A 15,177-nucleotide genomic window follows, 5' to 3' on the forward strand; every position below is an offset into this window, starting at 1 on the left:
GGCATCGAAAGTAGATTTTTTTCTATCCTCTGCCAAATAGGGAATTGATGCCCTCCCCTGGGGTGTGATGGCAGAAGTCCTCTGCAGGCAGGTTTGCGCCAGGTGCTGCGGAGGGCAGAGTGGAGGTGGAAGCACCTCCACTGGGTGCACCACGGCTCCTACACCTGTAGGAATAACAATGGCCTCTACCCGTTTGGGCATAAGTGGCAAAGGGGCGAAAAACCTCTCCCCCTCACGCCTCACCAATGATTAGCATAGACAAAAGTAGGACTTGAATAGGGCACAGGAATCCTGCATATCGTGGCATTGACCAATAAAGTAAAGGCAGATGTGGTGCAGGTCTTAGACAATGGACGCGCGCAATCAACACAGAGCTTGAATCCGAACGGCATTGTTAGGTTCAGCATGATGTCAAATAATTAAACAATGGGGAAATATTTGGCAAAACAATTCGAAAGAGCAGTGTTTCCAGTAGCGAGCAGTGTGTGCTGAAAAAAGGAACTGAGGTAACAGGCGCGGCACCTCTACATATACTATCCCCGAGGTCATGTCCGGTGCGGGGTACACAGAATTGTCGGGCGGAGCTGTTAAGCGCACCCTGGCGACAGAAAATATTCCGAACAGCAGATGCCCTGGGAGATAAATATCAAAGATGAGTCCATTAGAATGTCTTTTCATTGGATTTCGAATCAATTCAAACAGGAGCTTGGTGGTGGTGTTTTGTAAATCAAGAGAACCAATACACCATTTCCAATATGATCAAAAAAAGGTTTTGTGACTTGCAGTCTTTTGATAGAAATAAACCACTCTTAAAAATAAATATGTCCAACTGTTTGTAAAACTACCATTGATTATCCGTAGTCATGTTCCACTGTTGTATTCATGTTTTATTAACTTGAATCGAAGCACTTTAATCATTTATGTTTATGGAATTATCTATCAAGATGACCCCATTTCATGTGTTGCTCCCACATAAAAGTGCACAACATTGTGTATGTGTTCACTGTGTTCTATATGATCTTGATGGGGGGACTTTACCAACTGGCCATGGTTTGTATACAGCGCTCTGCTGTCACTATGGCTCTGGTATGTCCTGTCGCTCTTCCTTCAAGCACACCGAATGTTCAGACTACAGATCTGTGTCATAGTACATTGTTCTCAACTCCAAACTTTCCTAGTATATTTTCTTTGTCCTGGCACATAGTCTCTGGATCCCTTTTCAGGTTACTTGCAGCATGTTAACGTGCTCACCCAACACTTCATACAAGGTATTAGTTACAAAAATGGATGAGTTAAGATTGCTAGATTAACACTTTTTTTGCACATTACTTTATGTCTAGCTTTCTTGTAATCCGATAGAAATACAAACATCAATTACTCACATTTCTGTCCCTTTTTGTTTTATTTCAGGTCATTTTAAAGTTAACCGCTAAAATGTACTGCACCTGGTTGATTTTGAAAGGGGGAGGGGAGTACTTTTTAAAAGAATTGGAACCATCATGTGATACGTCGAGCAGTGGTTGGCATACTTCTAGTTCTCGCAAATAGATCAGGTTGTAATTACTCAACAGCACCATCAAAGACCTACATACACAAAAAAGTTGTCATTTCAACTCTGCATGGGAAAGGCCCCCTTAGGTCCACAAACCCTTTTTTGATTACTGTTTGTTTCTTTTTTTATTTATGTGCTTTCTGCGCTCAGTGGTGCCCGCTCCCCTCCCTGCCCGCTTTGTGTTTTCCTTACTCCACAACACACCCACCATGCTCCGATTGGGCAATGCAGTCCCCTCCCGAAACCCAGTGAGGGTGTAAGCACTATGGACCTTGCATTCTCCAGTAGCGCACCTTGGGGTGGGTGAAGCCATTCCAAAGCCCTTGTTTTTTTTGTTTTATTCTTGTTTATTTTTGTATTTATGCACTTTCTGCAGTTGTCCCCGCTCCCCTCCCTGGCAGCTTTGTATCTCCCCTACCTTTCACCTCCCATCACAGCCACCATGCTCCGATTGGGCCTTGCAGTCCTCTTTCAGGACAACTTCCCAGGGCGGCTCCTGCCCGAGCAGCCAGTTGGCTAAGGGCCACATGGTAAAGGGGAGCTCCCGTCTAAGAAGCTCTACTCTGCGTTTGCCTGGGACACCTGCCACAGTCAACCAGCAGCCACTAATAAGATAAGTGTGGTGTGGGTGGGGAGTACAACCATTACTGTACTCCAGTAAAATCCCTCCACTCTTATTACCGAATATCAAATAACTGCATGCATTTAGCCGGGTTAAGGTAGCCATTTCTTGCATTTAGCCTAATTGTGCAAGTTTGCATTTCCTTGCTTTAAGCCCATTTGTCTAAGTCAGCCATATCCAGCATTTAGCCTAATTGCGTAGGGTATTATGCATCCATCTAGCACGTATATCACCTATGAAACGTAGCACTGATCCATCTAGATAGATGGAACCCATGAAGTAGACATTTTTGTTTGTACAGCTAGCCTTTTTCTCCTCTCACACACCGCACCTTTGCAACTTAGTGGAAGGCACAGGCTCACTTCCACACACCCTGCGTTCACATATAACACAAACACCATTGCACATCAGCTCTGTAAGAATGAAGCTACTTTTAACAACAAAAATTCGAGCTGTAGCTTCCCACATTACTATCCATCTCATTAAACACAATCCCCCACTTTAGTGTATAGTATATTTCTGCTGAGCCCATACATACTCCATTTAGACATGCATGACTAGCAGGGTCTTGGCCACACTCGCATAACTAAACGGCTGAAATGCTCACACGCATAATAGCACCTTCCACATTTTTGGACTCCGGTCCCTCGAGAGCGTTCAACCAAATGCGTGTTGAGGGGACCATATTTATGGTGAAAGGCGCTATAACAAATGACAAAATGAACACAGTTTTGAAGCATAGCACTAAAAGGTATGTAAAATCAAAAACTCTGCAGAAACTGTTTGGGTGTAGCATGAACTTTGAAAGTCACCATTATGAGAGTACAGCCATGATTTATAATGAGCAGAACCTGTAATCGTCAGTTCTGAATCATATCAAAATAAATGCATCTGAAAGGCAAGGACAATTTCACATGTTAAATACGATTAAAAAAAAAGACAGATGTTTATTAGATTTATTTCATATCATCCGTTTAAAGTTGTGCCTGAGTTAAGGCATTTATAGAAACACTGCAATCTGAATAAATACTATTTAATATTTTCCATTTACATAAAAACTGTAAAAAGCCGAGCAGGACAGTCTAAACGAATGAATTAAATAATATAAAATTTACATTTTCTTCTTAAAAAAATAATAAAATCTAACAAAACATATAAAAAGCAACCGTACTTGTTGCAAAATTACAAAGCATGTTAGTGTGATTAGAGGCATTTGTACCCTGAGAAAGTTAGACTAGAGTTTCAATAAAAGTATTTCTTTATATTGTTTTAATCAATTCTGGTCAAGGGAATCATCCGGTCACAGTCAACACGCTGGAACCTAATGCTGACCAGCCCAGCTACAAAAGAACTTGGTTAAAGGGTATCCATCTGCATGAAAGAAATATTTTGCCAGCTCAAAATTATACTCTGCAATCCTTTCCTGGACATTTCAATATAAATATTTCACTTAAACACCTCAAACCTGTTTCATCCTATGTTTATTATAATGTAAGCAGCCCACAATACCATAATGTCACAGCTTCTTTTAGATATGGACTTAATATTAGGGAGAAAAGATTTGGATAGGAAAGACGGGAAAGGAAGCGGTTACACACATGAAATCAGACAAAGCATATTTACGGGTAATCATTTCTTTTCAAGTTCTTCACAATACAAATCTATTGCCATTTCAACCCTAGACTCTATATTGGAAGGTCGTCTTATATGACATTTGAGGACAAACGTACTAAAATCTGGTGTTGAAGGGGAGCATGGAAAATGCATTGTACTTACAAAAACACTGGTTTAATTTCATTAATCTTCAGAATAGATCACATCATACCTCAATTCAGGTATTAATATCCTAAAATATATTTAATGCAAGTGGACAGTTAGACTCTTACCCAAAGTGACTTCCGGACAATGTTAAGTACTCCTTATTCTGTACATAAGTCTCAGAAGCGACATAGCTTATGCATTAGACAAAAAGATTGCTCCTTCAGAATGGATGGTAAATGGGTAACATGGCTGTTTTGCAAAGATTACATTTTTCCATTTTTTTTTAAAACTATGAGCAACTTGCTTGATAAAGTGTTAATTTGCGAAATTCTCAATGGGAGAAGTTAGAATGCGGTGAAAAAAATATGAAACTGCATTCAATGTTCTCAAGCTTCTGGTGACTTGCAGTACATTTAACTTACATTTTACAATCATGATGACATAGGAGCATAGGCACCACTGATGAATTGAACTAAGGATCCTAGACGCATGCCAATTTATTTTGGTCTGTCTTTTTTCAGTTGCATTTCCTGGTCAATTCTATGTCCCCTTTGTGAGTTGCCTTTAGTAAAAGGAACCGACAAAAAACATTGTACATCATTTTAGTGTAAATATTTTCAATACTATAATGTGCAAACATTTGTTTCTTTCTAGTCGCCGATCACCACAGTGGTTGACAGTTAAGCGTGTTCTCAGTTCAAATATTATTTATCTTACCATTAGCTGACAAGTTGGCTCAACAAGTACTAGCTTTTGATATTCGTGTTCAACCTGTAGGGTCATGCTCAAATCGCAGCAGGACAGACTCAGCTTCTCATCCTAACAAGGTTGATAAACTGAACACAATGAAATTGGGTAGCAAGAATATGCGTTCCAACACTTGAAGTGGTAGAGAAAACCTTGATATTAGATAATGTAGTAAATTCACTATTTAAAAAACAAAACCACATGGTCGGTTGTGATGAGCTTGTGGCAACATTCAAACGTGTTTTAACAAATCCCTACGGATTCCAAAATTATGTTTTCTTTTTAGTAAATATCAAAAGAATGAGGATCACCAGAATGCCATCTCCAACAAAACATCTCACCAAGAGGTTACCTTTGAATAACCCAAACATTTACAGGGAGTTTTTCCAACCAGTTTTCTGTTTAGTAGAACCGGTATGTGTTAAAGAGCTTTCTAACACTGACTCAACACTAAATTTTCTAAAAGCAAAGTGCACTCGATAGAGAAAACCCTTGAGGGCCTTGCCCATGCTTGACATTTAAAAGTGCAATCCTTTTAAGTTACAGATTATCTCAGTTAAATTCATTACCTGAAGCTTGGCATAGTTTCCAAAACTGCTAGATGACCAGAGATGAAAGTATACTACTGACTAAACACAATATATAATTTCTGCTGTCATATTCATAGTAAATATTGGTGACTTTTTTTTGCAACTAAAGCTCACAAGCTTTAATTTCCTAAAAGGTAATAATGCAGGCTATTGAAATTGAAAAACATTTTGTGGAGGACTTATTTGGTGTGGGCTTGTGCAAAATGCATTAAAGAATTCTTGCATCTAGGAGTTTGATCAGACGGTAAACTGCATTTGGTGTCAGTCTTCTTATTTAAGTTAATAAAATAAACCTGTTTCAAACTGTGACGATTAATCATAAGTGCCTAAAATAGGAAACATAATGAATACTGTATTGTAAATTCATAATTCGTTTTTTTAGTTATATTGGATAGCACTATTCTGCGAAAATAAAGTTGACAGATTAATAGTTGATGCAGAAATTAGAGTTTTTTTTACCCATTGTTGCAAGCGATGAATAGTCAAAGTCCAATAGTATGGATATGATAATAGGAAACATTTTCTTTTCAACAAGCAAATCTAAAAGAGTAAATAGAAATAGACATTTTTGTTTTGCCTTTTCTGGCCTTTTAGAGCAGATTTGACAGTTTCATTTGTGGAAGGATTTGCAGATTTACAATTACTTTGGCATTTTACTGTAAATGTCTTAAAACTGCTGTGTTACAAAAAAGGACGTCTGAATTCCCCAAACATTGGGAAAAAAATAAAATGTGGTTCTAACATTAAGGCAGTGTTTACTAAGTGGTGTGTGAAAACTAAATGTTCAAACAGGGACATTAAAATACTGCTGGCTATTCAGGGGAGCAATATCGGCAGAAAAGTGAACATGGAGGACATGCAAATCAAACAGGCCCCCAACAAAGGAGAAATAGGACTAAGTGACTTCTCAGGTAAAGGGTCATGAACAGAAAACCAAGGAAGAGATACAGTCACGCTTCCTATCTGAGTTTGCATGGCACTGACGGTCAGGTGTGGTATCTGGAATAGAGATTTATTTTATTTTATTTATTGGACATTTGTATGGCGCCTATACACAGGTGTTTCCAGGCGATGGGAAACAAATGATATGGGTAAGGAGGGCCTGCTAGCTAGTGCATGTCATAGCTGACCATCATGATGGGGTATATGTTGGCGACGGAGATTGTATTGCTACAATTCAGATACCATGTTGTCCCTTTTCATGAATGAGCATCTCATGGTTGAATTTGAAGTAGTAAATGTTCATATATATTATAATGTAAAATACTGCTAGTCGTTATCATTCCTTCCAATTTTATTTGTTGGAAGAATATCTCCAGTTCTTAAAGGCAGCGCCTTATATGTAGACTGCTAATCTAAACATGCTTGAAAAATACCACTGGTTCATGAAAGAAGTTAAAACAAATCATAGAGAAGGCTCGATCAGTTCCGGCAATTGGTTCCAATAAATTAAATGAAGATCTAGAGTTGATGATGTGAAAAGCTGGCCATACAGTTTGACGAGGTGCAGCAATTATTCTCGTTTAAAAGTGGTTTAGAGTATGATGGGAATTAATTTAAGGTTTTCATAGGAGTGAATAAGAAAAAAAGACTTATTTTCAGGAAATAGCTGAGTCAAATTAAAAGAAAACTCCCAACCACCAGCAGATCTATGGAAATACACAACACCCAACATTAAATTTTTAAAGACAGGGGTTTATTGAGAAACATATTTGTGGGCAATATTTCTTTTACACATATTTTGAGTTGAATTTCCAGTGATTTCAATATAGTTTCATGCAGTGTTTCTCCCATTTATAAGAATTACCAGTTTTTACAGCTATGGGAACCGAGGAGGATTAAATGATGTGGCCAGGATCTCAAAAGTCGGGACTGGTGGCCATGGCCTCCTGTTTTCAGAAGGCAGCTAGATAACATATGTACCTCACTGAGCGCCTTTTTGGAAATAAAACATAACCATTGGTCTTTTACATAATTAATATTGAAAATATTTAAGTGAGGTCTTATATTCGAACTAAGTACCAGAATACTTTAGGGAGTATGTAGTTTTCTATATTTTTCCCATTCACCTGCCTCAGAGAGAGACCATGGATTCTGTTTGTGTGGACAATTCACAGAGATTGCAACATTTACATACATTTGTATATTACTGTTTTCTATTATTATGTGGAAATGCCTGAGCCCATCAAGAAGTCAGCAAGACATATTTAAGTTTCTGTGTGTGGCATGTAGGCAAAGGAAAATAGTTGAAGGGCCAATGTAAATCTTAAATTGTAAAAGAGTACTACTAACACTTCCAAAACGGTGTGTTTGTGAGAGCGAGGGGGGGGGTTAGTAATTATCTAGAAACAAATAAAGACACTGTTCCTATGTTTATTCTAATCATCTCATCAGTGGTAAACAAAAGGTACATATTTACATGTGGATAGAGAAGTGCCTAATACACAGCAGAGCTTTAGTTATAAATCGAGAGGTACTGATTATTTTATATAAATTCTTAGCACCCAGGGTGGAAGAGTCAACCAATCAGTTTGCTCGGTTCGCGGGCTGTATCCCACGATCTCGCCCAGTGTTCCGAGCAGCCTGATGGCTACTTTTCCCGCCCGCCACCTCCCACCTTTTTGTCTCTGGTCCCATCCCAGCCGCATTTACCAGATTCATTCAGCTGCGCCCCCGCCGCTCCATGTCACTGCTGGCTGACATGGAAATAGAAGAGGATTTCCATACGGACCCCCGCCACAACCTTCAACAACAGCCAAGTGTGGCCAAAACACGAAGCCAAATCTAGTAATCATTTGAATGGATGCTTCTGTGATGATAATCTTGAGCCTGATTATTTCCATCCCCCTTGAGATAAGCCTGCTTAGTTCTATTCACCTTGAGATACACATGCCTAGTTCTATCCACCTTGAGATACGCCTGTCTAGTTCTATCTTCCTTGAGATAAGCCTGCTTAGTTCTATCCTCCCTGAGATATGGAACTAGGTTTCCGTAATATCATATCCACTTGGACTGAAACATTCCACTTGCAGTTTTATTCTGGAGCATGGCCATAATTAGAAAGAGAAAAGCAAAGAATGTCCAAGTCCTATGAAATACTGTCACACAAATCGTCTCCAAGTACCAAAATAAAATGTATTTTCTTTTTAAAAGCACAATCTAAGACAACCATATTCTCCCCATACATTTTCTGCATACAGGTAACCCTCGTATCCATGTTCATAAATGACAATCAAAAAGTGACAAACAGTGCAGTTGAAGTTCAAAATAACTTAACTTTTTTAAAAACAGGACATCAAAAAAAACAATGCTCCTGTGTTGTAACGAAAATTATATCTTGGGGGGGCAGCAAGGTCCAAGCAATAACACTTCAGATCCATCCTTCATGTTCCTGACCTTTACAACAATGTTATTGTCAAGGTTCCCAGAGTGAGTCGTTGGCCTCTTCACTTTGAAAAGCTGCTACTCAAACTAAATTCCTCCTCTCCCCGCAATAGTGCTTCAATTGGAATGATTGAGGGTGGCGTAATGGGTTTCTGCAGAGAAAGGAAGTCAGCAACGTCCAAGACACCCAAGGAGTCTGATGGCAAGTCTGTTGGGTTAAGCGTCCTATTGGCATTGTCGCAAGTGGAGGATGGGAGCAAAGTCTGCGGCTGCAACAGAGGGGTTTGCCCTGAAGGACCGGGGTCCTCTGCTGGTTCGTCTTTTGGCGGTGTCCTTTCTTCCTTTGAAGCAACCCTTTCGCTAGCAGAGTCACGGCAGGCACACTGGCATTGGCATGACTCCTCTTGCTTTATTATAATGACAGGAAGACTGAGGCCGATCTGCTGAACATTGTTTCCTGAAAAGGTAGGGAAACAATGAAAGTGTTGCACTCCTTACACAGCAACATGACAGACAGCACAATATGGGTCTGCTATTTTTTTAGATGGACATTTTAGCTGTATTAAATTTGTTTATACACATAAGAAAGACTGACTATTTGCTGTATTTACAGTCACTGAATTCAGAAGAAAAGCACATTAACACACAGATAAATCACTTATCACCAGATAGAAACTGCAAAAAGCAAATAACCCCTTTGGTAAGGACATTCCAGGAAAACAAAGGGTGACATTTTTTCCTCCAGACATAGCCATTTGTATTACGCCCATCTATATTTTAGCTGGTTTACTTTTTTCTCTGACAGTAAACATGGCCACTACTTGGATTTGTCCACATTTCCTTTTGACTTTGAGAGACATTTTATGGTTTAAGCCACCTTCACCTGGGACCATAACACCACGTTGCTGTTAGGTAGTTTACCAGAAGCTATTCCCTTATTGGCTAGCCACAGTTCAACATTAGAGAGAACCAGATATAGCAGATCTATTCAGCAGGTAACCGATGTGAGCCAGATTGGGGATCTTACAAAGCGTGCCTATCGCAAATCTCTAGAATTAAAGGCCCAAGTCTTATTTCAACAATCATAAAACTTTGGCTTAATTCATTGTTGTGATGTGTTCTGTGCGTTGCTGGCTGTATTGTTGATTGTATTGAATTGGTGTTTGCTCTCTACGGTTCTTGATATTGTGTTGCTATCCACTGTTTGTGGCATCACATTGCAATTGCCTGCATTCTTCACTTCTAGGTTCCCTGCTGACCTCTGTTTTGCTTTTGGTCCTGTATTGCATCTGCTTTCTTTACTTCCAGGTTCCCTGTTGTGATTTGTGCTTTGCCTGTTTCTCTACTCCGTCTGCATTCTCTACTTCTAAGTTCTCAGTTGTGCTCTTTTCTTTGATGGTTCTGTACTGCATCTGATTTATAGGTCTGTTCTTGTTCTTTGTTGTGCCCCCTCCCTTTCGTGTCCCCCGTTGTCTCACTCCTGTCTGCCCCCCATGCGTGTACTCCCCTACCCCCTACCCTACCTGTCCTCCCCTCTCCCTATCCCCCGCTTTCCTCCCTACACCCCCTAGGGTGCTCTCTGTCTCACCCATCTTTTCTAACTGCTTTTCTATCAACTACCCTATCACTCATACTAAGTCAGTCAGGAAGAAGTTCAAAAGAGACATCCTGGTCTCCAACCCAGGCCTCCCCATCGCCCCCTATACCAGTGCTTCCCCCAGACAGACCCCTACCGACATACTCTTCCGTTCCCTCTCCAGTCCTATGGACCCCCCATATGGTCTCTGTTCACTCTCCTTTTTCCATTTCTGCCATTAATGGTGGCACCCGGTGGGAGGCCCTCCTGGCCCCCTTCAACTACTCCAAGACCATCATTAATGTCTACTTGAATGGCACTGTCTTAGTACAAGGGCCGTACACGTCAAATTCCCTTCCTCTCCTGCTATCCCTTCTTACCCCGGTCTTGCTAGACTGCCACTTCCTTCCTCTGCCACCTCTTCAGCAACCCCTGATGCTTCTCTGCCTTCTGTTCCTTCCTCCTCTGCCCATCCTCGGGCAGCTACAACACTTCTGCAGGTGTACCTCTGGCCTGTACACCTCCCCGGAAGTCCTTCAAAAGTGGCAACCTGCTCCACATCGCTGCTACTGAACTCTAGTTCAGCTGTCAAACACTCCTCTGACATCTGCCATCTCCTAGAAGAGCTTGATTTGAATGTACTCAGTCTCACCGAGACTTGGTTCATGGCCAGCTCTGTCACAAGTTTCAACACTCACCTTCCCGATGGCTACAAGATCCTTGACAAACCCAGAACCAACTGTCCCAGTGGGGGTGTAGCCTTGATTTTCCCCAGAATGGATCTTTGCTTCTATCATTCCAATGCAGCACTACTCCTCCTTTGAATGCCTGGTCTGCAGGCTCTCCATCTCTCCTGGCCTCTCTCTCACTGTGGGTCCTATCAACAGGCCCGCTGGCCCGTTCACCCTCTTCCTCTGAGTGGGCTAACCTCTCCTTCTCCCTCCTTGCCTCTACCTGCCAACTTGTCCTCCTCAGAGTCTTGAACATCCACCTGGATGCTACCAGCCCTTCTTCAGGACTCTTTCGCAACCTCTGTGATTCTCTCTCTCGCTATTCTTCCCTCTTGCCCGACTCACTCTGTCGAACCCTCTCACCACTCCTCACTCTTGGAGTGATCACTTTCTCCTTTCTTCCCACCTCCCTCTCTCTTCCCTGCAGGTCAAGCCGACTCCAGCACTGCCACCTACCTTCTTTGTCATCCGACCCATGAAGCGTGTGTCAGTTGAGGCTTTTGCTGCTACTTTCTCTCCTCCTGCACCTTTGGCCGACTCCCACCCTGACACAGCCTCTCTCTAACACTCATGTCCTTGTCCCTGTCAGGAGGATACGCTTGAAGCCCAAATCCACGTGCAACTCTTGGTATGATTCCGACCTCGCCACCCTTAAACGCAAGTGTAGGGCAGCAGAGAGAAGTGGATGGCCTCGAGCGCACCCCCTGACAAACTGGCCTGCTCCAAAGGCAGTACAGACTGTCCTCTCTAAAAATGAGAGCCTACATCCAAGCCTGCATCCAAGCCCGCATCTCTACGGCATCTAACAACTCAGCCAAAATTTTCAAAATCTGCAAGGAGGCCAATCCTGCTGCAATCTCTACCTCTCCTGTTCCCTCCCAGACACTCTGCACAGAGACCGTCTCTCCTCCTTTCCCCTGTTCACCCCCCGACAATGATTCTAGACAAGTCTGATCTATAAACGTCTCATCAAAGCAGGTTCTCCCCTGCTCCTGCAGAACTATCAAGTACCACATAGACACCCTTGCTTCAGCCTTGGCCGATTTCTGCAATCACTCCTTTGCCACTGGAATTTTCCCTTCCCCCTTAAACACTCTTGTGCACACTCTTCTAAAGAAGCGCTCGGCCGATCCTTCCTAAGCTAAGCTAAGCACAACTTACTTTGTGGTATATACTCCTGGTCACCACCTTGTTTTCACACTATCCAATAGTGCTGATCATTTGCCTTTCATTTGCTTCACAAGCTCTCATTACTGGCTTTCACTTGGCTTTTATTTTCGCATCGTCCATAAATGCTTTTTTACTGGTTTTCACTTTGTTCGTAAATGCACATCACTTTCTTTCCACTTATGCAGTATTGTCATATATTTTGCATATCTTTTCCTTAGTTCGGTAGTCAAAAATTCATGAAGTATGCATGAAGCAGCTTGTTGAGTATTCAGTATTTTCCATTCGGTCTCCATACCCATTCATTACAGGTTTTCACTCGATCAGCATCTTCCTTTACCCACACCAAGTCCTTGGAGCGCCCCGGCATGAGTGTTCCCTCTCTGTCGCTCACCGGTGTACGTCTGGGAGCTCTCGCGTTCCTCTCCTGATTTCACTCGCTTCTTGTTGCTGTCTGCGGAGTAGTAGAGACTTCTGTGTCCCCCAGCTCCAGCTGGGGAAACGCGGCTCAGGGATCTGCATTGCTCTCGACCCTCTCTGGTCTCAATTTCTTTATCGCTTTCCTGCAGCTCTCGGTGTCCTTTTCACTGGTCCCTCTCCAGCCTGCTCCACGTCGACCCAGCTGCCCAAGCGGTTCCTTCTCCCCAGACGGGTCCCTCCTTTTTATATGCACCTGTAGCCTCTCAACTGGCTGCAGGTGCAAGTAATTCCTTTTGTCAATGGGGCATGCCTGACCCTTATAGTGGTGTTTCACAGCCCTCTTCCTCGTCCCAGTACCAAAGTGATTTGCTCAGATTGAAGTGTGCATTACTCCTAGTTGCTCCTTCCTCGTCCCAGTCTTAAAGGAATATGAATGTGGGACAGTTGGTGTGTGTAACAATGGGGAAGACTGGTAACAACCTACAAAGGTAGAGGGAGGGTAGCGTGTATTCTGATAAGGGAAAGGGGGATACCATGCATCCCCTAAAAGCATTTTTCCTCTGTTCCCCAAGGTCTCTCCGCCCAGGTGATCCTCCCTTGCATATCCACCCCAGGGTCAGGAGCCAAAAGCGATGGCCCTTCCCTGGCCACCTAAGAGGAAGACCCAAGGGGAGTAAATGGGAGGATACCCTTAGGTTCCTCACAGTACCTGCAATTGTCTGTGCTATGTATTTTGCTTAATCACTGCTTTTCACTCCTGCAGCCCTTGGAAAATTACAACATTATACTAACCTATGTAATATTGTTCCCACTGGCTTTAAGGTGATTTGGATCAGTTAAATATCCTGTACTGTTCTTCGGACTAAGCTTTGAGATTTCTACTGCTTACCTGATTTTGTATAGGTAGTTCAGTGTAGAAATTACTGTTCAACTGCCAATACCAACAGCACAACACTATCTAATTTACAGGACCGACATGAGTGAAGAACAGTAATTTCTACACTGAACTATACAAAATCAGGTAAGCAGTAGAAATCTCAAAGCTTAGTCCGAAGAACAGTACAGGATCTTTACTTTCTTTAAACGTTTTTCTGTATTTATAATACTTGCTCCTAAATGTAATGTTATAATCCCGTAAATGCTTTATTGCTACCAAAGAGTATATTGTTCAGTAGGTGTACTTTGTGGATAATCCTTTTATTGTGTTGTAGTGGGTTGACTATCTTTTGACCTCTGTCTCCCCTTCTGAGAGTGAAATCTGGCTGCTCTGTCACGTTACCAACTAACTTATTTGAAACCCCTTCCTAGCACTGCAGGTTGGTTGTTCTAAGACCTCACCAGAGGACACTTGAAAAATTATCCTAACAATCACCATCCACCACTTCTAGTCTCTGACTGTTTAATGCTTATAGTGATTGCCTTCCAGTTTTCCAATCATTTGGGCGGACCAACTAACGCTACTTTTGGTTTCAGGTCCGGCCCTGTGTGTGACTTTTGCCATTGCTAAAAGAATATATAAAACAATATTTGATCAGAAAAACCCTAAAACCTTGTCATCAAAGCATCCAAAACCATATATATTTATTCAGTAACTTTAGAGGTCTGTCTACCTGGGTGTGATCGGATCATTCCACGTTGACAGGCAAGCTGCCTTAATGGCAAATGTAAATGTGTTCCATCAGTCGCCTAGGTAGACAGAATATAGACCTCATTCCCTAGTGCAATTTGGATGTTTTGCGCTGATATTTGAGGATTTGGTCATTCTGATAAACTTCAGCAAACAGACCCAGGTGCCTGAAAATAATGTTGGGCTTACCAAAGTCAGCACCATTACTCTCTACCCATAATGATATGGTGTGGTATTTATAACGTGTTTCTAGGTGCGACAAGACAAGGCGGGGGAAACCAGGGAGGATAAAATACCGATCTTACTAGGCCTTGTATCATTCAGATCGCGCAAGTGCGGGTAAGAGGGAAGGTGAGAATTGCCACAAGGGAACAGAAGGGGGAATTGCAGTTTACTCACAAGTGCATCCAGCGGTTGGCTCATAAGTGCAGAGGGACAAGAGACTGTAGGGTTGCAGATACAGACCCTTAAGTGCTGGGGAGCCCAGAGGCAGTACGAGGGCAACTTGACATGCAGGAGCCTGGGACCGAGTTCATAGGGTGACCAGTGCACAGAGCAGTCCGGTGCATCAGCAGGGGAAAGGAGGAGAGAAAGCGGAAGCGAAAAGGAAGGGCTTGAGTTTCTTCCAGAACCGGAGGTGGTTCTGATCAAGTTTGAGGTAGGCAGGGAGGCTGTTCCCGAGGGAGGCCCCAGCCGAGGAGATAGATCTGCCCTAACTCTCCGACCGTGGCAAAAGCAAGAGTATAGATCAAGGAGAATGAGGACAGAAGGGAGATTAGAGTCAAGATTGGAGAGCAAGTATTCACGGGTGTTCAGGAGAGCAGTTTCCATGCTTCTGGCAGCTCTGAAGCCAGACTGGTGGTCATGGAGGCAACCAACAGATTCAGTATGTAGATTAAGCTGGGAGATGGGCAGCTTTTCCAAGAGTTTGCCTAGGAAAGGAGTGATTGAGATCTGGCGATAGTTAGCTACAAGGAGTATATACCACAAAGTAAGTTGT

General features: G+C 42.4%; 1 protein-coding gene across 1 annotated transcript in view; it reads right to left on the reverse strand.

Annotated features, from left to right (window-relative positions):
- Window positions 1-3,096: 3,096 nt before the first annotated feature.
- The window catches only part of MTF1 (metal regulatory transcription factor 1), a 407,863-nt gene continuing 395,782 nt past the window's right edge, over window positions 3,097-15,177 (reverse strand). The window contains exon 10 of the mRNA XM_069622657.1: window positions 3,097-9,113. Coding sequence (XP_069478758.1) covers window positions 8,719-9,113 — 395 coding nt within the window. The 3' untranslated portion in view covers window positions 3,097-8,718. The remainder of the gene's footprint in view (window positions 9,114-15,177) is intronic.

The sequence above is a fragment of the Ambystoma mexicanum genome, chromosome 11, assembly GCF_040938575.1.
Source record: "Ambystoma mexicanum isolate Mex_15411 chromosome 11, UKY_AmexF1_1, whole genome shotgun sequence".
Classification (NCBI taxonomy): Eukaryota; Metazoa; Chordata; class Amphibia; order Caudata; family Ambystomatidae; genus Ambystoma; species Ambystoma mexicanum.